Source organism: Talpa occidentalis, unplaced genomic scaffold, assembly GCF_014898055.3.
Source record: "Talpa occidentalis isolate TD23 unplaced genomic scaffold, MPIMG_talOcc4v2.1 talOcc4.11, whole genome shotgun sequence".
Classification (NCBI taxonomy): Eukaryota; Metazoa; Chordata; class Mammalia; order Eulipotyphla; family Talpidae; genus Talpa; species Talpa occidentalis.
Window position 1 is genome coordinate 8,369,627 of NW_023601104.1, and position 25,190 is coordinate 8,394,816.

The 25,190-nt window shown below is 38.3% G+C and overlaps 1 protein-coding gene across 1 annotated transcript in view; it reads left to right on the forward strand.

Moving 5' to 3' along the window:
- FAM98B (family with sequence similarity 98 member B) overlaps nucleotides 1-25,190 on the forward strand; it is a 64,968-nt gene that overhangs the window by 16,863 nt on the left and 22,915 nt on the right. Inside the window, 4 exon segments of the mRNA XM_037502186.2 lie at nucleotides 12,823-13,043; nucleotides 20,538-20,683; nucleotides 21,705-21,839; nucleotides 22,843-23,021. Coding sequence (XP_037358083.1) covers nucleotides 12,823-13,043; nucleotides 20,538-20,683; nucleotides 21,705-21,839; nucleotides 22,843-23,021 — 681 coding nt within the window.

The following is a 25,190-nucleotide window of genomic DNA, read 5'->3' on the forward strand; positions in this document are numbered from 1 at the left end:
TAGCTTCCTGCACGTCCATTTTCATTTCCTTTAAGTTTGAGAAGTTCTCTTCAGTAATTTCCTTGAATAATTTCTCAGTTCCATCTCTCTTCTCCTTCTGGAATTCCTACAACTTCTATTTACTTTCCCCATGGTGGTAGATAATTCTCGGAGAGTTTCTTTTTTCTTTTTGGCTCGTTTTATAGCTGTATGTTCAAGAGCACAGACTGATTCTTCCATTTCATCTATTTTCGTGAACATTTCCAGAATTTTTTTAGTTCCTATTGATCTTTTAACCTCCTCCAGTTCCTTTACTTTCTTCTTAGAGAATCAATCTTGTCCTTCTCTTCACTAATTATTACTCATACCATTCTGTTCCTTTTCTGCTTCTTTTGTTTTTTTAATTCAGAGAATTCAGAATTCTGTATCTGTCAGGCAAAAATTTTTCCATGTCAGTGTCATTGGGCTCTGGAAGCTGATTTTCTTTCTGTAATGTATTGTTCCAGGAGTTTGCTTGACCACTTGTATATTTCTTTCTCCCTGTTTTTTGCTTTTGTATTTGTCCTTGGCGTAGGATCACATGGCCACTGGTACCCACTGGCATTACCAGGGCATATATGGATTTGCCTGCAGCTTGAGCTGCTCTGGGTGGAGCTAGGGGATGGGTGTGTGTTCCTGTTGCTTTCCCCTCAGCTCCCACCTACTGGGCCTCTTCTGATGGCCAATGGATGGGTCTGCACACTGCCTGGGCCACTGTGGCAGCTGGGCAGGGTTGGGGGCTACTGTGGCCTCCTTCGACCGGACCACTTGGAGTATCCAAAGTGCCCTGATGTAGGGCCTGGCACTGAAAGGCTCTGTCTGTGGCCCCATCTGCTGGTGGGTGCAGCCGTGAATGGAATGCACTTCTTGTGTAGCTAAGGGTCCCCAATGCAGGGCATGGCCTGGTCCACTTGAAGGCATGAGCTGGTTGAGCTGTGTGGGTGGCGCTTGGTCTTTCAAGATTGTGGCTAGTGCTCAACTGCTGGTGGCTGGTGTTTTGGCCCTGTTTGCTAGGTGGTGCTAGAGAGCCGAGTGGGGTATGCCTCCCTGCAAGGGTTTACTCGTGAGTTGTGTCTTAGGGCAAAGAAAAAAGGAAAAAAAGAATTCTGACAGCTCCTGTGGAGCTGGCGGCTAATGCTGAGGTCTTGGTTGCTCACCTGTGGGTATCCAGGGATTCCAGATGCAGTAGGGTGGGATACTGGGTATTCCAGCCTGGGAGCCAGTCCGGGCTGTAAGATGCTAGTTGCCCTCGTGGACTGGGCTTACCTATTGGCCTGGTGCCTGTAGAGAATGGACTCCTTTTTTTCCCCCCTCCCTTTTTGGTTCCTGGGAGTCCTGGAGAATTGCTAACGTCATATAGCTAGTACGAAGCATCTAGGTTTTGATGAAATCTCGTTATCAATCCTTTTTCTAGTTGTTGTTAGAAGAGAGGTTGATCCCAGCATCTCTGTTCTGCCATGTTGTTGACCTGTGGCTCTATTCTGTTCTATTTTAATCATTCCGCAAAGAGTTATTGAGCACTCGCCAAGAATGAGGGATGCTGCTCAGCAGAGAAACTATAAGAGGCCAGTGGGCAATGTGAGGCATGTTGGTTGAGTGTGGAGAAGTATACACAAGCCAGATCAGGCATAGTGTTTTATCTCGTGCATGTTGGACACAGCTGATGTGCCTTCTTGGATTTCTCCTGGAACTTTAGCTGTTTGTTCTACTTCAGTGACCATTGTACCTGCTTAATATCTCTTGGGCTTTCATCTGAAGCCAACTAGTCTCTAGAATATTGAGAGTTCTAAGCTTTTCTCCTTTGCCATTGTCATGCAGCTCAGCCAGCAATACATGAACACCTAGGGTCTGGCTCCTTATGTCACTTCTGCACTTGGAAAAACCCCAGATCATTCGACATGGGATTTAACACGTAGATAAGTCATTGAAGGGGAAAATGATGCAAACTTAGGTGCAGGGAAATGTTTGATCAATGGTAAAAATGATCAAAGGAGATGAACAGATAAAAATTATTTTTCTCCAGCCCAGGGACTGTCTTTTTTTTTTTTTAAAGATTTCTTTTAATTTTTATACAAGAACCTGGGTACAGGCCAGATGTGTGGGAGGATGAGATGATTCACCAGAGACAGAGCAGGGAACAGAACAGGCAGACTGTCTGAAATACACTGCTGAGGGGAGCAGCAGGTGAGACAGGAGAGGTCTGCTTGGCCATGTGGGTTGCTCCGCGGCGGGTGGGTATTGAACCCACACTGCAGGGGCTGAGGACAGCTTCACAGAGCTGTGCTCAACCAACTGCGCCACCGGGGAGGCCTGCCCAGGGACTGTCTTAAGGACAGTTTTTACTTGTATATTTTCGTGCTTCCTGGAGGTAGGGATCTACTACATTGGCTAATGGGAAAGCAAGTGGCTTGGCTATAAAACAGACAAAAATATCTGGAGAAGAAGTATATGGTTAGATCTAAGGGAGTAGGCCTAAATGTTGTATGTCTTTGTGTCTTCAGGCTGATGTCTAATGCAAAAGACACTTAACAATCAGGACGTCCACAGGATGTTCAATCCCATGGATGTCAGCCAGACTTGATCCTCAGCCTCACTAGTGTTCTCCCAAGGGGCTTATAACAGAGCAGCTGTGATAGTATGGAAGGGCTATGCATTGAGGCAGCCACCTGGGTTCTCTTCAAGGCTGATGAACTCTGCACTAGTGTGTATACATGTTTTGCTTTAACTTTTTAAGTTTGCTTTAAAACCATGTCAATTGTGAAAAGTGTTTAAAGGTGTCAAATACAGATGAAGCACTTAAGACTTATTTAAGGGCCCCCTGGTGGCGCAGGTGGTTGAGCACAGCACTGTGAAGCTGTCTGCAGCCTCTGCAGTGCTGGTTCAATCCCCTCTGGCCGCGGAGCAACCCACATGGTGGGGCAGACCTCTCCTGCCTTGCCTGCTGCTCCCCTCAGCAGTGTATTTCAGTCAGTCTGCCTGTTCTGTTCCCACTCTGTCTCTGGTGAATCCTTTCACCCTCCCACACATCTGGCCTGTACCCTGGTTCTTGTATAAATAAAATAAATCTTTAAAAAAAAAAAGACTTATTTAATTCTTAGCCTGAGTTTCTAGAAAACAGTTTGAGCCAAATGCTCATGTGCTAAGATGTTATTAGCAAGTCCAATCCTTGGGAAGCCAGAATGATGGAAAGGGTGATAAGGCAGCAAGAGCAAATATATGCAAGTATATAACTGTACTCCTGAATGTTAACCTTCCAGCAACAAAGATCTGAATATAGCACTTTGTCTGGGGATTCCAGCTTGTCACCTGGTAGGTTGGTCACATTCTGTCTTGGAGAGGGTGGTTATTCTGAATTTGGGTTTGCTTTTTCTGCCCACAGTTTCTCTATTAGCTTCATTAATTGAGGGTTCAAAGACTGTCTTACCCATAACACCTTGAAAAGGTCACCATTTTGAAATCCTTTGATTTTATGAAATTCTTCTGTATCGTATTTATCACATATTTAATAGATAGAGTCTCCATTTAAATTTCCCCCCAAATGTACATTCCCTTCTATAGTAAATGGGAGTTCTAGTTCATATATTCTTGCCAACATTAGATATTGCCTGGGTTGTTGCATTTTATTTTAATTTGCATTTTTCTAGTACAGTGAGGTTGAACATTATTTCATTATATTGACCCTTTGAATGTTTCCTCTTGTGAATTCCTATTCACATCTTTTGTCCAGTTTCCTCCTCTTTGAGTAGTCTGACTTTTCTTACTGATTTGAGGCATTCATTTACTAAATCTGAAAATGAATTCCTGTCATATAGATGCATTTTGGATATTTTCTCTCACTGTGTAACTTGGCTTCTTGCTTCCTTCATGGAGTCATTTTATAAACTGAAAGACCACATTGTCAATATAGAGAATCTTCATGTCCTGTGGAATAGTCAAAGATTTTTTAAATAGGGCACAGAAGCCCTAAGTAATAGACTAAGAAATTTTTGCCTATCCCTGGTTCAGAAAGATGTTCTGTTATCTAGATACTTTGCTTAGCTAGTTAATCTCCATCCACAACTCACCTGGAACTGATTTTTTATATATAACATGTGGTAGAGATCAAGATTCCCACTGACCCAGCACCACCTCTTGAGAAGATGTGAACTGCATTGGCAACTCTGTCACACTCAAGTGCCTACCTAAGGGCAGTTCTATGTTCATGAGAAGAGTCAGTCTATACGTTCTTAGTACTGTTCTTCCTGATTGTGTTGTGAGGTAATGTTGCTGTCCTAAAAAAATTTGCAAAATGCTCCAACTTTTTCTAGTCTCTGGAGAAGGTTATATGAGATTGGTGCTATTTCTTTCTGAAATGTTTACAGACTATTATTAGAACAATTGGGGTTTTGAGGTTTTTTTGTGTGTGGATACATTTTAATTAGTAAGTTCTTTACTGTGGAACTATTCATGTTTAATTTTTCTTTGTATCATTTTTGTTTATCAAGGAATTTATAATTTTATCTTAATTATCAAGTTTATTGGCACAATTATTCATAAAGTGAATATTGGTTTAATTTTGTTTTCCAGCTTTTTGAGGTTGTTAATTTCTATCTTCATTTCTAATATTTGCATTTAATGCTATGTATTTTCTAAGTATAAGTGTTGTTGCATCTTTCATGTGGTATATTGTTTTTATTATTCAGTTAAAAACATTTTTATAACCATTTGATTTCTTTTTTTAAAGAAAATCTGATCTTTTAATTTTGTTAGAAAGGGAAAAAGATAATTTATGTTGACACAAATATTTTCAAGCTAACTTGCTGTACCATTAATATAATATTAACAACATATATATAGAGAAAGATATGTGTGTACATCTCTCTGTATTTTATTTTTTAAATTTTTTTATTTTTTAAAATAAATTATATTTTTATATTCCCCATGCAATTGCAACCCCCTTATTTTGAACCCAATCCCTCCCCTCCTGCCCTCTACCCCCCATAGAGTGTCTCTGGTTCATAGTTTTTTGTTGATTTTGATTTTCACTTTCTTATAGTTATTCATTTTCCTGGTCCCTTATTTAAGTTTTCTAGATTCCTGGTATGAGTGAGACCATCCGGTATTTTTCTTTTTCTTTCTGGCTTATTTCGCTGAGCATGATCCCTTCCAGCGCCATCCATGTTGCTGCAAATAGCATGTGTTTATCTTTTTTGAATGCTGAGTAATATTCCATGGTGTATATGTACCACATCTTCTTGATCCAGTCATCTATTTTTGGGCATTTGGGTTGTTTCCAAAGCTTAGCTATTGTAAACAGTGCTGCTATAAACATGGGGGTGCAGGTGCTCTTTGGAATTGATGTTTCTGTGTCCTTTGGGTAAATACCTAGGAGTGGAATGCTGGATCATATGGAAGCTCCACCTTTAGCAGATTGAGGAATCTCCACACAGCTCTCCATAGTGGTTGGACCAGTTTGCACTCCCACCAGCAATGCAGGAGAGTTCCTTTTTCTAAACAACCTCGTCGACATTTGTTGTTGCTAGTTTTTTTAATATGTGCCATTCTCACTGGTGTAAGATGGTATCTCATGGTAGTTTTGATTTGCATTTCCCTGATTTACAAGTGATGTTGAACATTTTTTCATATGCCTGTTGGCCATTTGCATTTCCTCTTCAGAGAAATTTCTTTTTAGTTCTTCTGCCCATTTTTTGACTGGAATATTTTCATTGTTGTTGTTGAGTCTCATCAGCTCTTTGCAGATTTTTGTGATAAGTCCTTTATCATTAGTGTTGGGTGCAAAAATGTTTTCCCAGTTGGTGGGGTTTCTCTTTGTTTTTGTTATTGTCTCTTTTGCTGTGCAGAAGCTCTTTAATTTGATGTAGTCCCAGCTGTTTATCTTTGCCTTCACTATCACTGCTTTGGGTGATGTGTCTGTAAAGATGTCTTTGATGTGCATATCACATAGTGTTTCGCCTATATTTCCTTCTATGTATTTTATGGTTTCAGGTCTTGTGTCTAGTTCTTTAATCCATTTTGAGTTGATTTTTGTGTATGGTGTGAGGTAGTGGTCAAGCTTCATTCTTTTGCATGTAGTGACCCAGTTTTCCCAGCAACATTTATTGAACAAACTTTCTTTGCTCCTTTGTCAAAGATTAGTTGACCATAAATCTGTGGGTTTATTTCTGGATTTTCTATTCGATTCCATTGGTCTGAGTGTCTGTTCTTGTTCCAATACCATGCAGTTTTGATGATTATGGCTTTGTGGTATAGTTTGAAGTTTGGGAGTGTGATGCCTCCATTCCCTTCTTTTTTTTTTTTTTTTCAGGAGAGCTTTGGCTATTCGGGGTTTTTGGTGATTCCATATTAATTTCATCAATAATTGTTCTATTTCTTTGAAGAATGACATTGAAATTTTTATTGGAATAGCATTGAATCTGTATATTGCTTTTGGTAGGCTGGCCATTTTAATAATGTTTATTCTTCCAATCCATGAGCAGGGGATGTCTTTCCATTTCTTTGTGTCTTCTATTTCTTTTAACAGTGTTTTATAGTTTTCTTTGTAAAGATCCTTTACCTCTTTTTTTTAGATTTATTCCCGAGTATTTGATTTTTTTGTTTCGATAATAAAAGGGATAGTTTTTTCATTTCTTCTTCTTCAGATTTATTGTTTGTGTATAGGAAGGCTACTGACTTTTGCGTGTTGATTTTGTATCCTGCCACTTTACTGAACTGATTGATGAGTTGAATTAGTTTTTCTGTGGAGTTTTTGGGGTTCTCTATGTATATTATCATATCATCTGCAAATAGTGATAGTTTGACTTCTTCTTTTTCTATTTGGATTCCTTGTATATCTTTCTCTTGTCTTATTGCTCTGGCTAGGACTTCCAGGACTATATTGAAAAGCAGTTGTGAGAGTGGACATCCTTGTCTTGTTCCAGATCTTAATGGAAATGCTTTCAGCTTTTCACCATTGAGAATGATACTGGCTGTTGGCTTGTCATAGATGGCCTTTATGATGTTGAGGTAAGTTCCTTGTATCCCAAGAATTTTACGGGCTTTCATCATGAATGGGTGTTGCACTTTGTCGAAAGCTTTTTCAGCATCTATTGATATTATCATATGGTTTTTATATTCTTTTTGTTGACGTGTTGGATAACGTTGATTGATTTTCGGATGTTGAACCATCCTTGTGTCCCTGGAATGAATCCTACTTGGTCGTGGTGAATTATCTTATGGATACATTGTTGGATTCTGGTAGCTAAAATTTTATTGAGGATTTTTGCATCAGTGTTCATTAGGGAGATTGGCCTGTAGTTTTCCTTTTTTGTGTTGTCCTTGTTCGGTTTTGGTATTAGTGTAATGTTGGCTTCATAGAACGTGTTTGGTATTGTCCCTTCCTTCTCAATTTTTTGGAAGAGTTTGTGAAGGATAGGCAGTAATTCGTCTCTGAATGTTTGGTAGAATTCATTTGTAAATCCATCAGGTCCTGGGCTTTTGTTTTTGGGGAGGTTTTTGATTACCATTTCAATTTCGCTGCTTGTAATTGGTCTGTTTACATGTTCTATTTCTTCTTTATCTAGCTTTGGGTGATTGTAGAGTTGTAGGAATTTGTCCATGTCCTGTAGATTGTTGAACTTGTTTCCATATAACTGTTCATAGTAGTTACTGATTATTCTTTTGTTTTCTGCTGTGTCTGTTGTGATTTCTCCTCTTTCATTGATGATCCTGTTTATTTGTGCTTTCTCCCTTTTTTCCATTGTGAGCCTTCCTAGGGGTTTGTCTATTTTATTTATTTTTTCAAAGAACCAGCTCTTGGTTTCATTGATCTTTTGGATTGTTTTTTAGTTTCAATTTTATTTATTTCTGCTTTGGTTTTTATTATTTCTTTTCTTCTACTGGTTTTGGGGTTTTTTTGTTGTTCTTTTTCTAGATCTTTGAGCTTCAAGATTAGGTTGTTTCTTTGAGTTCTTTCTTGTTTCTTGATGTGAGCCTCTATTGCTATATATTTTCCTCTTATTACTGCTTTTGCTGCATCCCATACATTTAGGAAATTGGTGTCCTCCTTGTCATTCAATTCAAATAATTTTTTAATTTCTTCTTTGATCTCCTCATTAGTCCAGTGGTCTTCCAGTAGTGTGGTTTTCAATCTCCATGAGGTAGGAGAGTTCCTTGCCTTCTTTTCATGGTTTATTTCTAGTTTGATGCCTTCATGGTCAGAAAAGATGGTTGGTGTGGTTTCGATCTTGGTATATCTGTTGATGTTTGTCTTGTGTCCCAGTATGTGATCGATGCTGGAGAATGATCCATGTGCGCTTGAGAAAAATGTGTACTCTGCTTTTTTTTGGGTTTAGTGTTCTATAGATGTCTGTTAAGCCCAAGCGCTCTAGATCCTTATTTAGAGCTTTAGTGTCTTTACTTATTTTTTGTCTCGTTGATCTATCCATTGTTGATAGTGGTGTGTTGAAATCTCCCACTACGTATGTGTTTTCTCTGATGTCTGTTTTTCAGAGATGACAATAGTTGTCTGATATATTTTGGTGCTCCTTCGTTTGGTGAATATATGTTAATGAGTGTTATTTCTTCTTGAAGTATTGTCCCCTTGATCATAATGTAGTGACCATTGGGGTCTCTTTCTATCTTTTTGAGTTTGAAATCTGTTTTAACTGATATAAGTATAGCTGTTCCTGCTTTCTTTTTTGGTCCATTTGCTTGTAGGATTGTTTTCCATCCTTTAACTTTGAATCTGTTTTTATCTTTTGTAGCTAAATGTGTTTCCTGGAGACAGCAAAAGGTTGGGTTTTGTTTCTTAATCCAGCCCACGACTCTGTGTCTTTTTATTGAAGAGTTTAGTCCATTTACATTTAGAGTTAATATTGATTTGTTAGCATCTGTATTCGCCATTGTGTTTGTTTTTCCTTTGATTTTATTTATTTATTCTTTCAATAACTTTTTTTTTTTTTTGGCCTTCTTTCATTGTTATTCGTCCCTCTGAGGTTCTGGCTTTAGGACTCCTTGTAGTATTTTTTGGAGTGGGGGTTTAGTTGTAATGAAATTCCAGAGTTTGTTTGTCTGGGAAGGTCCTTATTCTTTCTTCATAGAGGAAGGAGAGCTTTGCAGGATAGAGTTTTCTTGGTTGGCATCTGTTTTCTTGGAGTCTGTTGACTATGTCCCTCCACTCTCTCCTTGCCTGTAGTGTTTCTTCAGAGAAGTCTGATGTCAGCCTGATTGGTTTTCCTTTGAATGTTATCTGTTTCTTCCTTCTTGTCAGCTTCATTATTTTTCCCTTGTTTTGGATTCTTGGGAGCTTTACTATTATGTGTCTTGCTGTATTTTTCCTTTCGTCGTGGAAGTTTGGTGTTCTTCTTGCTTCTTGTATATCAATTTTCAGCTCCTTCTTCACGTTTGGGAAGTTCTCTTCAATTATCTCCTTGAATATTTTCTCTGTTCCTACATCTCTCTCCTCTCCTTCTGGTATTCCTATAACTCTTATATTTCCTTTCCTCATGGAGTCAGATAGTTCCCGAAGTCTTTCTTCTGTCTTTTTCCTTTGTACTTCTCTTTCCTTTTCTGTTTTGGTTCTTTTACTTTCCGTGTCTTCAAGAGTACTTATTTGTTCTTCCATTTCATCTATTCTGCTCTCATTGCTTTTCCCAGAGTTCTTTAGTGCCTCCATTAATTCTTTGATCTCCTGCATTTCTTTTACTTCCCTCTTTAGGGACTCAATTTCATTCTTCTGATCATTGATTATTGTTTTCCTTTATGACTTCTGTCAGTTTTTTAATCATGGCAATTTTAAATTCTCTTTCTGGAAGGCTCAGAAGTTCTTCCAAGTTACTGTCATTGCAATCTGGGGGGTGATTTTCTTTTTGTGGTGTGCTTTTTTCCTGAGGAGTTGCTAGGTTGCGTGTGGTTCTTCTACTCCCTACTGTTTGTTTTCTAATTTGCCGTATGCCTTGGGACACTGTGTTGCTGGGACTGGCCGGCATCATGGGTGAACTTCTCCGCTCCCCTCTGGCTCCTCCGGGAGCCTTCTGCTGGTTTCAAGCAGTCTTTACTGATGAAATGTCCCTGTTCTAAAATGGCGATGCAGAACGCACTCCCTGCACGCCCAGTCTGCCCCAGCAGTAGGTTCCTGCTCCTATAACCATTTGATTTCTAGTATGAGTCCTTGTTATTTAGAAGTGTATTGCTTAAATATTTTTTTAATTTTTGTTGCCTTATTCATAGTTTAATTCTTCTGTAATGAGAAAATACGCTTTTATGATTTCAGTCCTTGAATGTGATGAGACTTTCAGGCACAGTATAAAGTCAAGTTTTATAAATGACACATAAGCACATGAGAAAATGCAAATTCTAAAATTTTGGGGAACAGTGATGTATGTATATCAATTCAGGCAAATTTATAAGTCATGTTTTCCAAGTCCTGTGTTTTTTGACTGCTTGTTGCATCAGTTAATGAAAGATAATATACTTACGGAGCTTCCTTTGTAATGCTGGATTTTACTATTCCTCCTTAAAGTTTTTCATTTACATATATATTTTATATATTCTATATATATTGAGGTTGGTTATTAAGCACATAAACATTTAGGATTGTTAGTTTCCTAATAATTTGACACTTTTATCATTATGAAATGTCCCTACTTGTCTCCTTAATATTTCTTTCATTGATACCTATTTTTCTGTAAAATGTTGATACTTAGCTATCTAATGATTCAAACTTTTATTTTCAGATTTACTTTTTAGATTTGTTTTTCCATTCTACATTTACTACTCTTGTTTTATAACATTTCATTATTCTTTTGATTACCTTAAGTTTGGTGACATGAAACTTCTATTCACTATCCAATATTAGTTATTTTACCCATTCCTGGACAATAGATGAATCTCAGAGCTTAACTATTTTTAACTCTCCCCTCTTGAATTCTCTGCATCTCAGAAGACATTGCTATTGCCATTTTGCAGTCAGTATTCATTAATTTTTACTCATATATTTATCTTTTTTAATAGTACCTTTCATTTATTTTTAATTGTACTTTTATCTGAGACATTTTATTTTATTGTATAATTCTTTTTAATCCCTTGCCCATGTGGGTCTCCTGAGAGTAATTTAGTATATATCAGTTTTCATGTGTGTGAAAAATCTATTTTTCTTTTCTCAGTGGTATTTCCACTGTATAAATTCTGTGTTTCTTCAGCATATTAAAGATATTCCATTATTTTCTTAGAAAAATTAATATCTCTGAAGCCATTTTAAAACAGAACCTGGAGTCATTACAGAGAAATCACTTTACTGGTCTCCAGATTCATAGGTTAAACACCTTTGGACTGGGTCAAAAGCAATTCCTTTAAGAAAACAAATAGTTTGAGATAGAATCAGTCAATTCCCTTTCCATCCTTTTTAGAGAATTAGTAACTATTTATGTATAACCAATACTTTAAACCCATTACTATTATCTCTTTTCTTGAACCACTTGCCTCATCTTCCTCTTTTCCTCTTATAAAAAAAAGGTTATCCTCTCATAAAAAAAAAAAAAATCCCTCCTTGGGGCATGATTGGGTTTTCTACCTGAATGTGTGGATCTGTAATCAATTACTTGATCCCAAATAAACACATCTCCTGAATTTTTCTTTTGATAGAATTTTGTGATAATCATAATCACATCAACTAGCCTACTACTCTGCCTATGGCAACTTTTTCTTTAATTTTTTGTGGCATTTTTTTCTTAGACAACTCTTATATTTGTCAGCAATATAGCACATGACCTGTATGGGTGTTTAAAAGAAACTAGTTACATGCAAATCTCTCACCATTTTGTTGATCTTCTGTATTTCACAATGTACTATTTTTGTTATAAATTCCTTTATTTCTTAAAGTTGTGACATTGTGACATATGTTGATTTAAAAGTTATCTGTAGGTACATATTATGTGCCAGTGCTAACAGAGGATAATTACTGTTTATTTCAGGATTTTAGTAATAAAGAGATGTCCCATCTCATAAGCTGGTCTCATATATATATATATATGTATATATACATATATGTGTATATATATATACACTATACACACACACACACACTATCTGTATACTGATGCTGGTATCCCACTTGGATTTAATAGTCTCTTTGTGAATCACCGTTTCTCTCAACACAGAGATAACACCCAACATAAAGCCTTTTGTTACTCATATATATATATATATATGAGTAACTATATATATAAAATATATAGTATATATAAAATATATAGTATATATAATATATAAAAATATAATATAAATATATAATAAATATTATATATATTTTAACTACTTATTATAACCAAGAATAGTTTAAACCCATTAATATTATCTGTTGAACCACTTGCCTCATCTTCCTCTTTTCTGCCTATAAAAAAAGGGTTATTCTTATTAAAAATAAAATCCCTCCTTGGGGCATGATTGGGTTTTCTACCTGAATGTGTGGATCTGTAATCAATTACATATATATATATAAAAATCCAGCTATATATATATATATATATATATAAATATATATATATATATAAATCCAACATCTCATTTGTTAGAGATGCTATTATTTCCCCTTGAATAATTTTGGCACCCTTGTTGAAAATCACTTATGAAGGTTTGTTTTTGGACATTTAATTCTATTTCGTTAGTCTGTATACTGACGCTGGTGTCCCACTTGGATTTAATAGCCTGTTTGGCTGATTGATCTCAACACAGAGCTAACACCCAACACAAAGCCTTTTGTGCCTCTCATTTGTTTACCCACAGTATTATCATTTACAGCCTTTATTACCATGACACTGTGCTTTGCAGGCCTGCGCCATCGCCTGCAGGCAGGAACCTTGGTGCAGCCCCAGGCCCTCCGAGGCAGCACCGGCCGAGACCGCGCCCGGAACCTTGATGCAGAGACACCAGTTTCCGGCGGGCTCCTTAGCGGGCTGGACGGCTTCGGGCCGCAGGACCATGAGAGGGCCAGAGCCGGGCCCCGAACCAGCGATGGAGGGGGACGTACTGGACACTCTGGAGGCGCTGGGGTGAGTGTTCCTGGGGACGCCTTTTCCCGTGAGTGTCCCCGTGAGCGTCTCCTCCGCCCTGCCCCGCAGACCCCCCCTGGGGGCGCCATGGGCCGGGCAGTGGGCGCGGGCCTCCTCCCGGCCTCCCGCCCTCGCCTCCCTCGGAGTTAGGAGGCGGGAGGGGGTTCGCTGGGGGGCGGGTGGGGGGCCGAGGGGGGCGGCGGGTTGGAAAACGGGCACGAGGCGCTCCCCTAAATCTCGCGCCTTGAAACCCCCCCCGCCACCGCAGCGGGCCAGCATGGTGTGTGGCGGACGGGGCGGCCACCGCGCAGGGGAGCGCCGCCCGGGCCTGGGGAGACTTTTGTTGACGTCATCGCGCCGGGGTGGGGGGGTGCAGGCACCTGCCCTGTCCCCTGTCTGTCCCCTGTCTGTCCCCCCTGCTGCTGAGGGAGATCGCGGGAACGCGCCTTTCCTGCTTCCTTGACTCCACAGAGTGCTTTAATTCACTGAAAGTTCATTTGTTCGGCGCTTTCCCACTTTCCTGACCGTGTGAACTGGCTGTTCGTTTTTTATCCATTGATGCATGTGTATGTGCCAGGCAGAGGGGAAGTTTTCAGAGTACTGGCAGTTTATACTGCTGTGGAGGCTGCAGAGCCCGCTGGTATTTACAATTCGGAATGCTAAGTGCTTGTAACTCCTGGGGTGATAATTCCAGGCTTGCAAGATAGGGGGAGATGGAGGGAGAGACTAGTTGCCCTCACAGCCCCTGTGTCTATCCTAAATAATTTTTTTCTTTTGTAGTCTTGTGTGTGTGTGTGTGTGTGTGTTTTAAAAGATGTATTTATTTATGCATACAAGAGCTGGGGTTCAGGCCAGAGATGGGGGTTGGGGGGTGAGAGGATCCACCAGAGACAGAGCGGGGAGCAGAACAGGCAGATCTTCTGAAATCCACTGCTGAGGGGAGCAGCGGGGGAGACAGGAGAGGTCTGCCTCACCATGTGGGTAGCTCCCTGGCCAGGGGGGGAATCCACCTCATGTTGCAGAGGCTGTGGATTGCTTCATAGTGTGGTGCTTAACCCCTTGTGCCACTAGGGAGGCCCTTGTAGTCTTGTTTTTATCTATTGTCCCTGGACTGCTCCTTCTCTCCATTCCCCGCCCACCTCCCCAGCTGCTCCTGGAAAAACAGGTGCTTTCCCTATCTTGTTACCAGCAAGATTCTACAAGGAATGGGCCCTGAAGCGGTAAATAGTGGTTGGGTGAATGAGGTGAATGTATGAAGAAATCGTTCAAAGATAATGTATACAGAATGCACTGATGAGCCTTATTACCTCTTACAGAAGAAAGTATAGAACCAGCTAAGTAACAGCTAGCTAATTAAAGTGATTGGAGCCATCTGCACAGATGTTTGCCCTGCCACATGCTGGAGTTCCTTTCATAGAATAGGCTATGAATCACTCTTCTGCTGCTTTTATTCGCCCCTAAAACTGTATTTGCTCCTTTATCAACTGTTTTTGGATCCTGATAATAACTACGTTGCAATGATAAAGTATTACAGAACTTTGCACTTATTAGTAGACCCTGAATAAAATGTTCATTACATGAAGAACAGAGCCAGTGCTTACGTAGGGGGCATTTTGACATCTGTGAAAATCAGTGGATATTTATTTATTTTTTTTTTTTTTTGCTTAATTTGGTTAAGGAAGTAACTAAAACAAGAAATTAAAATACTTAGTAAAAGTATTTAGGCATACAAAAGTATTTAGGCATACAAACAATTTGAGCTTTAAAGCACCATGGAAAAAGAATGGTAGTGTTATAGAGCAGCCCCGATATTAAACGGGTTCCTGGCTGTGGGTCCTTACCCGCGCGTTTTAAGGGGACTTATGAATATTCTGCTACAGACACACACAAAAGGTTAATAAAAGGTTTATTTACAAGAGAAAAGGAAATAAGGAGAATGTACAACTCAGGGAGAAAATAGGGAAATAAAGTCTTTAATGCGTCCTACCCGATCCGACGACCTGGAAACCCAAAGTCACTCTCAGAGCTGGCCGGACTCTGCGAGCTGGCGGAGAGCCCAAAACGGGGTCCCCCAAAGCCCACGTGTCTGCCTTTTCTATCCACCTGACTGCTTAACCCCACCCTCAGGTCCCAGCCACCTTCCCTTTGGTGGTGATGGGATTTGGAGTTCCCAGTGTCTTTGGCTTTGACCTGGGGTGGGGGTGGGGGTGGAGTCCACAAAGCCTATATGGAATTAGCTTTGGGACATCCTTTTCCCCCTAACAGTAGGATTGTGTGAATAGTTTGTATAAAGGGAAGAGACAGTGCTTTTTCTTCCTTCATTCGTAGAATTTGTTTATATTACAGGTGTTTTGAAAAGTGAAGTTTGCTATAATCTTGTATCAAGGTGAAAATTTGTTTTAGATTACTCAATATGTGGCCTCCCTGGTGGCGCAAGGGGTTAAGCACCTCACTGTGAAGCAATCCGCAGCCTCTGCAGCATGAGTTCGATCCCCGGCTGGCCAGGGAGCAACCCACATGGTACAGCAGACCTCTCCTGACTCGCCTGCTGCTCCCCTCAGCAGTGTATTTCAGTCAGTCTGCCTGTTCTGTTCCCCACTCTGTCTCTGGTGGACACACACACACACACACACACACCCGCATCTCTGGCCTGTACCCCAGCTCTTGTATGCATAAATAAATGTTTAAAAAAAATAGATTACTCAATATGGAAAGCAAAATACTTTCTTATAATTACTGAGGACAGGATTTTGAAGCTTGAATTTTCCTATGACAGTGAAATGTGAGGTGTTGCAATTGAACAATGTATTTTGATACTCATGAGGTTGCTAATAATGCATTTCTTTTATGAGTAAAACATTTAAAATATTAGCAGAGGTTTCTCAGATAAAATGGGAAACTAAAGGGAGGGAAATAAGTGAAAGTACATTGAAAGTACAGTTTGGTGATATGGTACCTTTGAGAGAACAGGGTAAGAATAACTTGCTTTACTCTCACAGATGAGGAAACTGAAGCAAATGACTTCAGAAGTCTTTCAGTTTTGACAATCTGATTTTGTAAAACAGGATCTCAGCCCTACTTGTGTATCAGAATCACGAATGGAACTTGTGACTGAATCATGGTCTATGGGGGTATGGTCCAGGTACACATAATTTAAGAAAGCTTCACAGCCTATGTTGACAACCACCTTTATGGAGGGAAGTTTACTTTAAATATTTGAGTACAACTCCATATTGAGAAGTTTTCATGAGCAAAACATAATTGTCCCAGGCCTTATGGAGATTAGTCTAGTAAAGACAGATATAATCATGTCAATATTTATGAACTATAATAAATGCTTTAAAGGAGAACAACAGGCTGACATAACATGACAGGAAGGACTAAGGTAGTCTTCGCCATTAGTGAGAGATTCCTCAGGAAGTGACATGTGAAGGTTGAGTAGGAGTTAACTAAGTGAGGTTGGGGAAAAAAGGATAAAAGTATCCTTACAGGGAAAACACAATGTGAAAGGACTTGAAGTGGAAAGGCGCATGCTGTATAAGAACTGAAAGGAGGCTAATGTAGCAGGAAGGCAGAGAATGAGGGCCAAAGTTGTGGAAGATTATAGAGTTAGGTGACCTCCTGTGCATGCAATAATTTCTAGGCTATGCTGTGGATACCCTAATGTGGGGTGTGATCGTTGGGGGCTGTGATTAAAGAATGTTAAATAAAAAAAGGGTAGTTAAATGTCAAGTTTGGAAAGTTCCTTCTGTAATCAAGGTGGAGAGTACATTGGCAAATTTAGTAGTCTAGGCAAGAGGGATGGTTGCTTAGTGGCAGTGGATATGGAGAAAAGGACAGTATAGGATTTAGTGATTGATTGGATGATTAGACCTGAAGGAGATGATCATGTCAAGGATTCATTTGTTTAGTAGGTATGAGCACCAAAATGAAATGATAAATCTTGGGGTCTGAATTGGATAGGGGAGAAAGTGAAGAGAGGAGGAATCTAGTAAAAAATACTGAAATGTAGAGGGACCAATGGGAGGAAGTTAGTAGAAATGAGGTCAAAGAACAGTTGTTGGTGAGTAGTCAAAATGGGAAGCTTGAAACAATAGATAGTAGATTGTGGTGAAGGAGTTATGTTTTAATTTAATGATTACAGGACTGAAGTAGTTGCCATGATGACTACGTTTAGGGCCTGGTTAGTGATGAAGGCTGGAAAAGAGGAAGTTAGGGAATTGAGATAACAAGATATTGGCTAGAGTGTACATAAAGACTGAAGAAAAGCAAAATAATGGCGGAAATAGGGTTGGAAATAAAACTGAGCATAGGGAATGTTGAGTGCACAAGAGACTGAAAACCACAAGAGAATGTGGGTGGCAAATCTGACTGTCCTGAGCCTACAGTGAGTATAAGACAATGGGGGAGTTATGATGTGAGTGGGGTACTGGAAAGCAAAGGAGACAAAAACAATCTACCATCTGACCTTGAACTTGAGAGTAAAATAGCTATAGTAGAAGCTGGTGTGGGTAATCTTTCTGAGAAGAGATTGACAGTTTAGGAAAGCCATATATAGATGGTGGTGCAGAGGAATTTGAGAGGCAGAAGTGGAAAGCTGGATCGGAGGCAAGCTGATAGGGTCACTGTGCCTGACCTGCTACTATAGGAAAGTATCCTTAACCTTGTTAAGCCTTGATTTCTTAACTGCAAAAATGGGAATTTGAAAATAACTTCCGCCTACATGATATGATCAGAGAATTCAGAGAAAAGAAATGCAAATTGCCTTAAAACATAAGAAAGGGCCTCCCCTGGTGGTGCAGCGGTTGCTGGGCTGCAAAGCTGCCCACAGCCTCTGCAGCCCTGGTTCTATCCCCGGCTGCTGGCAAGGGTCCCACATGGCACGCAGACCTTTCCTGCTGCGCCGGCTGCTCCCCTCAGCAGTGTATTTTGTCAGTCTACCTGTTCTGTTCCCCATTCTGGTGAATTCTCTCACCCTCCCACGCTTCTGACCCAGTGCTTGTATAAATAAATAAATAAATCTTAAAAAAAAACATATTGAGAGAAATGTAAATTAAAACTATACTGATGAGGTACCAAATGGTCAAAAAAAACCCAAATATTTGATAACTTTGAATTTCAGGGAACTTTGATACAATCCCTGCAAAGGAAAGTATAATAGTATCTAGCAAAATTAAATATCTATTTATCCTTTGACCCAGCAATCTTAACCTCTAGGAATCTATCCTACATAATACACTGACAAAAATTTGCCAAATATTTATGATAGTAAAACAATGCAGACATTCCAGATGTCCTTCAGTAAGGACATAGTGAATAAAACATAATGCTTTCAGACAGTGGAGTACTCTGCAGCTATTGAAATGATTGAGTAGTAGCTTTATTGAACTCCAGTAGGAATAAATATATGTGTGAGTGTGTATGTGTTTAAAGCAAGGAATAGAAAAGTATGTAGTAAGCTACTTAAAAAAGATAAATGTATTAATATTGAAAACCATTATGGGATGATACCCTTGAACTAACAAATATGGTTACCTGTGGAGGAGGAGGGAACAGAAGTAGAGAATAAGATTGTAAGGTAGATCTGTGCGAATGGACCTTATTTTGTATATTACACACCCTGAAACTATATAAATGTTTTCCATAATTGCAAAAAAATAAAGCAAAAGGAGACAAACCCCTAAAAACAAAATGAAACATGTCAGTATATTGAGTAGGTGGCTTAATTTCATGGAAAGAAAAGGTTTTCCATATTCTTCATTAGGGAAGGGAAATATATTCTAAAGATAAATTGTTTTCAGCTTTTTTTTTTTATGTTGCTTTTCCTACTGGGAAACTAATTTATAGATTTTTAGCTATACTAGTGTTATGTAACTATCATTTTAAAAGAAAAATAGGTAAAAATGTAAAACAAAATAAGTAAAAATCCTACAATTCTAAATTTTAATCAGAAATGGAAATATGAACTCCTGGTGCAATTTCTTTTATAAACATACAAATAACATGATTAACCTTTTTTTTTTTTTTTTTTTTTTTTTTTTAAAGCATATGGTACTTTATTTTTTTTTTTTTTTTTTTTATAGAGGCATGTTTTTTTATTTATTTATTTGTTTGTTTTGTTTATACATGCACTGGGTACAGTCAGAAGCGCGGGAGGGTGAGAGAATTCACCAGAGCGGGGAGCAGAGCAGGCAGAAGGACCGAAGTACGCTGCTGAGGGGAGCAACGGGCGGCAGGAGAGGTCTGCGCGCCATGTGGGACCCTCCTCCGGTGGCCGGGGAGCAGCCGGGGATCGAACCGGCACCGCAGAGGCCGCGGGCAGCTTCGCAACCGAGCGCTCAACCGCTGCGCCACCGGGGAGGCCCAACATGATTAACCTTTAATGCCAGATTGTGTACTCTAATTACAATTAAAAAGAATCCAGAATTCCTTGGAGAAATGGCAGATGACAGGTATAGAGTAGGAGGATCTTGTCATATAAAGCAAGAAAAGTAGTCAAGGAATACTAGGGATACGTCAAAGAACTCATTGGCCAATATGATTGGGCTTCCACGAAGGAGATGGGACAATTTGAGTATCAAAAGAAAAATAACTGCAGTGAGTTAAAACCTGTCACATATGTTAAAATCTGTAAGTTTATAAAGATTAAATACCACAGTTGCCAAAAGGACAACAGAAGCAAAAAGCTAGTATCTTGGGCCTCCCTGGTGGCGCAGGTGGTTGAGCGCTGCACTGTGAAGCTGTCTGCAGCCTCTGCAGCACGGGTTTGATCCCGGCTGGCGGGTGAGGGTCCCACATGGCGTGCAGACCTCTCCTGTCTCTCCTGCTGCTCCCCTCAGCAGTGTATTTCAGTCAGTCTGCCTGTTCTGTTCCCTGCTCTGTCTCTGGTGGATCCTTTCACCCTCCCGTGCATCTGGCCTGTACCCCTATTCTTGTATAAATAAATAAATCTTTAAAAAAAAAAAAGCTAGTATCTTACTGACTTAAGATAATGAAACAATTAAAAATTTAAGGTTCTGTTCAAATACACATTGTAGTGGTGTTTAGGAGTACAAAACTGAAAGTAAATTGTTTAAGTTAAAATGATCTTATAGCTCCTTTTCAGCTTGATTTTTAATTTAAAATTTGCATCCAAAATAATTTATGTCTTTTTTCACTAATTTCTTTTTTCTTGTAACTAGTGTAAGATTTTTAGGCTCTGCTGTTTTTCTACTACATGTAATAGTTTCTGGTTAATTTTTTCTAAAGATGTTAAAATACAGAGAAATCCACATGCTACTTATATAAAACAGAAATTAATAAGCCATTTCTTAAACAGACCGGCAAAGCCTAATATTTTTACCGTGTCACAACTATTCTGCTCTGCCATTGGTAGTGTGAAAGCTGCAAGACACAGTCTTACATTTGTTCACTGTATCCCAATAAAAATTTATTAACAGTCTGCAGACCCTGATAGAGTATTGTTGTTTTTTTAATTTTTGTCTTCTTTTCTAGGTATAAGGGACCACTGTTAGAAGAGCAAGCACTTACTAAGGCAGCAGAGGGTGGACTGTCTTCACCGGAATTTTCAGAACTCTGTGTTTGGTTAGGCTCTCAAATAAAATCATTGTGCAACTTGGAAGAAAGTATCACTTCAGCTGGTATTGCCATTGTGTTTTATTTACTTTTCTATGTAATAGTAAAATGAAATGATAGCTTACAATTGAGTTTTTTCTAAAACATACTCATTGTGCAAAGATAAATCTATATATTAAACCTTTGGATTAAATTTTGTGTGAATATAAAATTGGCTGATAAATTTGTTTAAAATCATAGACCATTACTATTTATCCACTCATAATATTGTTCTTTAGAAAAAGTGAAGCCTGAATTTTGATATTTTAATAAGTTTAAATTTTTTTTAGTATTTGATATCCCTAATGTAAGTGATAATATCAAGCCTATAATTCAGGACATGGGTTCACATGGGAGTACTTCTATAAGAAATTCCTATATTAGTTCATAAAGTTTAATTCATTACTATCTTGGTAATTAGAGTGAGTGTTGTAGAATTTCAGATGATAATTAAATGAAAAATAAAATTATTAGGCATCTGCTAGGGAACAAAGCAGCCTTATCTTCTGCAACTATCCTTTAAATTCATTTTTTCCTTGCTAACTCAAAAAAAGAATACTTAGCAGCAAAATAAGCTGAATCTAAAATTTACAGCACAATTCCTACTTAATTTCATTATGAAATAAAAAGTAGTGAGGCTTAATTACATGATTGTGTTTATTATCCAAGTTCGTAGAAATAACGATAGAAATGGATCATTTGATCTGAAATCAATGAATTATAGTTCTAATAATCTTTTTAATATTTCAGTAGGTAACAAAGTCCAGTTATTCTGCTTTTAGGGAAAGTCCACTGGAAAATACCTTTATCAGGGATTTCAGATGAAAAATATAGTCTCATGATTAGATACTTGGTTTTTTTAATTTGTTACTTTCAATATGTACAAATTTTTTGGTTACTTTTACCTAATTTATGAGGTGTCACCTCTAAGGATCTAATGTGAAAGTGAAAATTTGAGGTTGAATATAAAACTGAAACAACTAGTGGTCAGTTTGAAAATGTCAGATTATATGATACTCAGTAAATGTTTTATGGTTTTTCTTAAAGGGAGAGATGATCTGGAGAGCTTCCAACTTGAGATAAGTGGATTCTTAAAAGAAATGGCATGTCCGTATTCTGTACTCATATCAGGAGATATTAAAGACCGTTTAAAAAAGAAGGATGACTGTTTGAAACTTTTATGTAAGTTATCTTTGAACATTTAAATCTCATTTGTATTGGGTGCCTTTAAAAATTCTTTAATTCAGTCTATTTAGTTTTATGCTATTTTGAAAGTTCTACAAACAATAACGATTTGAAAGATTTTTATTTTCTAACATCTGTTATTGAAATTTCTGTTACAGGTTATATCATTTATAGAAAGATCCATGTGATATATCCTCAGTGGGGAAAATCTAAGGATCTGTGGTAGAAAGAAGACTTAATTTTCACTTTATTTTCTATCATCAGCATATATTAGCATTTAAATACTAGGCTGAACTCTGGTTAGTAATATTAAATAGAACACAGGTAGCTTGCAACTGAGGTTCTGTCAAAATTACAAGTAATTTAAGAATGGTTTTTTTTTTTTTTTTTTTTCCCAGTGAAGCTTTGCTATCAGAGGGACCTCAAGATAGTTCTCACAAGCATAGTTTGATATATATTGGTCTTAACTTTTGTAGACCCTTTAGACTGTAGATTGCATGGAAAAAATCTTTAAATGACTCAATCCTTCTTGCCCATTGGAATCATTCTGGGTCTAAATCAAACCACAAGATTCCCAGTTCACAGAACTCTGCTGGTTCAGAATCGCTGAGAATTGGACACTGGCACTTACAGTTTCTCAGTTACTGTGCTCAGCTAAAATTGAAACTACTGTTTTAAATTGTTTGTTGTGATGTATTTGTATATATAACTTGAAACAAACACAAGCCCCAATATTTTAGCTGCTATAGTGAAAGTTAATTTAAAACTAAATTATTAGTGCTTTGGTGGTGGGTGCATTATGTGATTGCATTTAAAAGGGGGAGATCCTATGCTTCCAAAATACTAACAATGATGTAAACCAATGGTATTTCAATAAAAAATTTGTTAAAAAAAAAATAAGAAGGCATATCCAAGTGGTTGTGGAAAATAACAGTGCAATTTAGAGATTCATGCCTTTGTATAATCATGTCCCTTAACAATATTTTTCCCTGTCTTACAGTATTTTTAAGTACAGAGCTTCAAGCTTTACAGATACTACAGAACAAGAAATGTAAAAATTCTCAATCAGATAAAAATAGTGAAATTCATCAGGAAGTTCAGGCTATCTGTGATGCCCTGGGTATACCCAAGTCAACAACTTCTGACATTCCACTTACACTAAACCAAGTGGAAACAAAGGTATTTTTTTTTTTGGTCATTTTCCTCAAAATTTAGCTAAATACTAATGTGTAAATATATAAAAATGAAAGTATTTCCTTTAGGTATAACAGACATTTCAAGAGTTTATTTCATGTAACCTAAATTTTGGATTTGGACTTGATTTTTCCTGTGACCTTATTTGCCAGTAGCCCATATTCAGGAATTGTATCTTATAAGTAAGTGCCCTTAAGTGGCTCAAAGGTTTGATATGATGGATGCTTAAATTTGCAGTGATTTCTCTTTCCTAAACAAGGTATCAATGGTAAATACAGTTAATGAAAGAAGAAGAGTTAGCTTATAATCTCAAAGGCAACAATATTTTTTGAGTGGATATTAATAGATTTCAGTGTGAATGCCTTTTGGCAGTGAGCAAGCACAATTTCTGGTAGGAAAGCATTTGTAAGTTATTTGTTGTATAGTGAACAGTTGAATGAGTGCCCTGGTGGAATAGTTAAAAACAACCACAAACTTGTACCTCAAGTTGTTTTTGTTTTTGTGTGTGTGTTTTTTTTTTAAATAAGCCATGCTGTTCCCATATATCAGAATGCTACTGTCGCAGACTGAATTCTAGCCCAGTTCATAGTTCTGTGGAAGTCCTTTAGGGGAATAATGCAGGATCCATTTTAATTATTTTTTTTTTAAGTTATTTATTTATTTACACAAGCAGAAGCGCGGGAGGGTAAGAGAATTCACCAGAGCCAGAGTGGGGAACAGAACAGGCAGAAGAACCGAGGTACACTGCTGAGGGGAGCAGCGGGCTGCAGGAGAGGTCTGTGCGTCATGCCATGTAGGACCCTCGCCCCGTGGCCGGGGATCGAACTGGCGCTGCAGAGGCTGCGGGCAGCTTCGCAGCCCAGCGCTCAACCGTTGTGCCACCAGGTGAGGCCCCAGGATCCATTTTAAAGGACAGGAAATTTTTCATCCTTAAGAATGGTACTGAAACTCCACTTTTTGACAGTCTGCTTTAAAACAAATCCTAGAATAGAGATGTCTTGAATTGATAATTTATGAACTGAAAGTAAAAAGATTTTAAGAGAATTTTAGTATATTAAGAACTTTTTTTGGAAGAACTTGCAGACCAAAGAATAAAATTGTGAATCCTAACTCAAGAACATTTTGCAGTTACTCTTCAAGAGAGTGGCCCCCCCCACCCCCGTTTTTCTCTCATTTGCAAATGATCTGAGTTTGACTAAAATGTTGGACTTTTTCAAATTGAGACGGATTTCTGGGCTATTCCTAATCTTCCATTATTTCCATATATTGATTCCAAAGAGACTTCCCTTTTAGGATTTTCAGTTAGTTTACTAATACCTCCTAATCTCTTTGTGCTACTTGAAAATAGGTTATAATGCTTGTGTTCAGATGCTGGCAGGCTAATTATGAGGCAGTTCTCCCTATGGCCATAATGGCTAAATATTTACCTAAATAAAAAGATTTCCATCTCCATTCAGTTTGTCAAAAGCAAAAATTTCTATATTCCATATGTGATATGTCCAGAGGAAAATTATCATTATTTTCTACTTGAAATTGTTTAAATGTAAAATCTCAAGGAGTTAAATTCCAACAGTAAACAAATAACACTGTTGTAAGTCTTTGTATGTAATCTTATTTAATTCTGTTACCTATGAGGAAGTTATTGGCAGCAGGCATATGAGGTAACAGGTGTTCCTAAAGTTCTGATAAAGTAGATGTTTCTGAGTAGTGGTAGGTATGAAGTTAGAAAGTAGGCAGTCAACCTTCAGAGTGTGCTTTTAACTCTTCCTCACAAGTAATTCTCAAATGTACTAACATTGTTAACTAATGTTGCAATCCTGGGAATGGAGGGGATGTGATAACTTGTAAGAAATTACAAGTATGCATTTGTGTGAGGAATTACAGCTGAAACTTTTACTAAAATATGAAATAGGGGCCTCCCTCGTGGCACAGGGGTTAAGACTCAACCTATGAAGATGTCCCCAGCCAGGAGCTACCCACATGATGCAGCAGACCTCTCCTGCCTCACCCGCTGCTCCCCTCAGCAGTGTATTTCGGACATTCCTCCTGTTCTGTTCCCCACTCTGTCTCTGGTGAATCCTTTCACCCCCCCCCCCACATCTCTGGCCTGAACCCCAGTTCTTGTTATGCATAAATCTTTAAAAAAAATGAAAT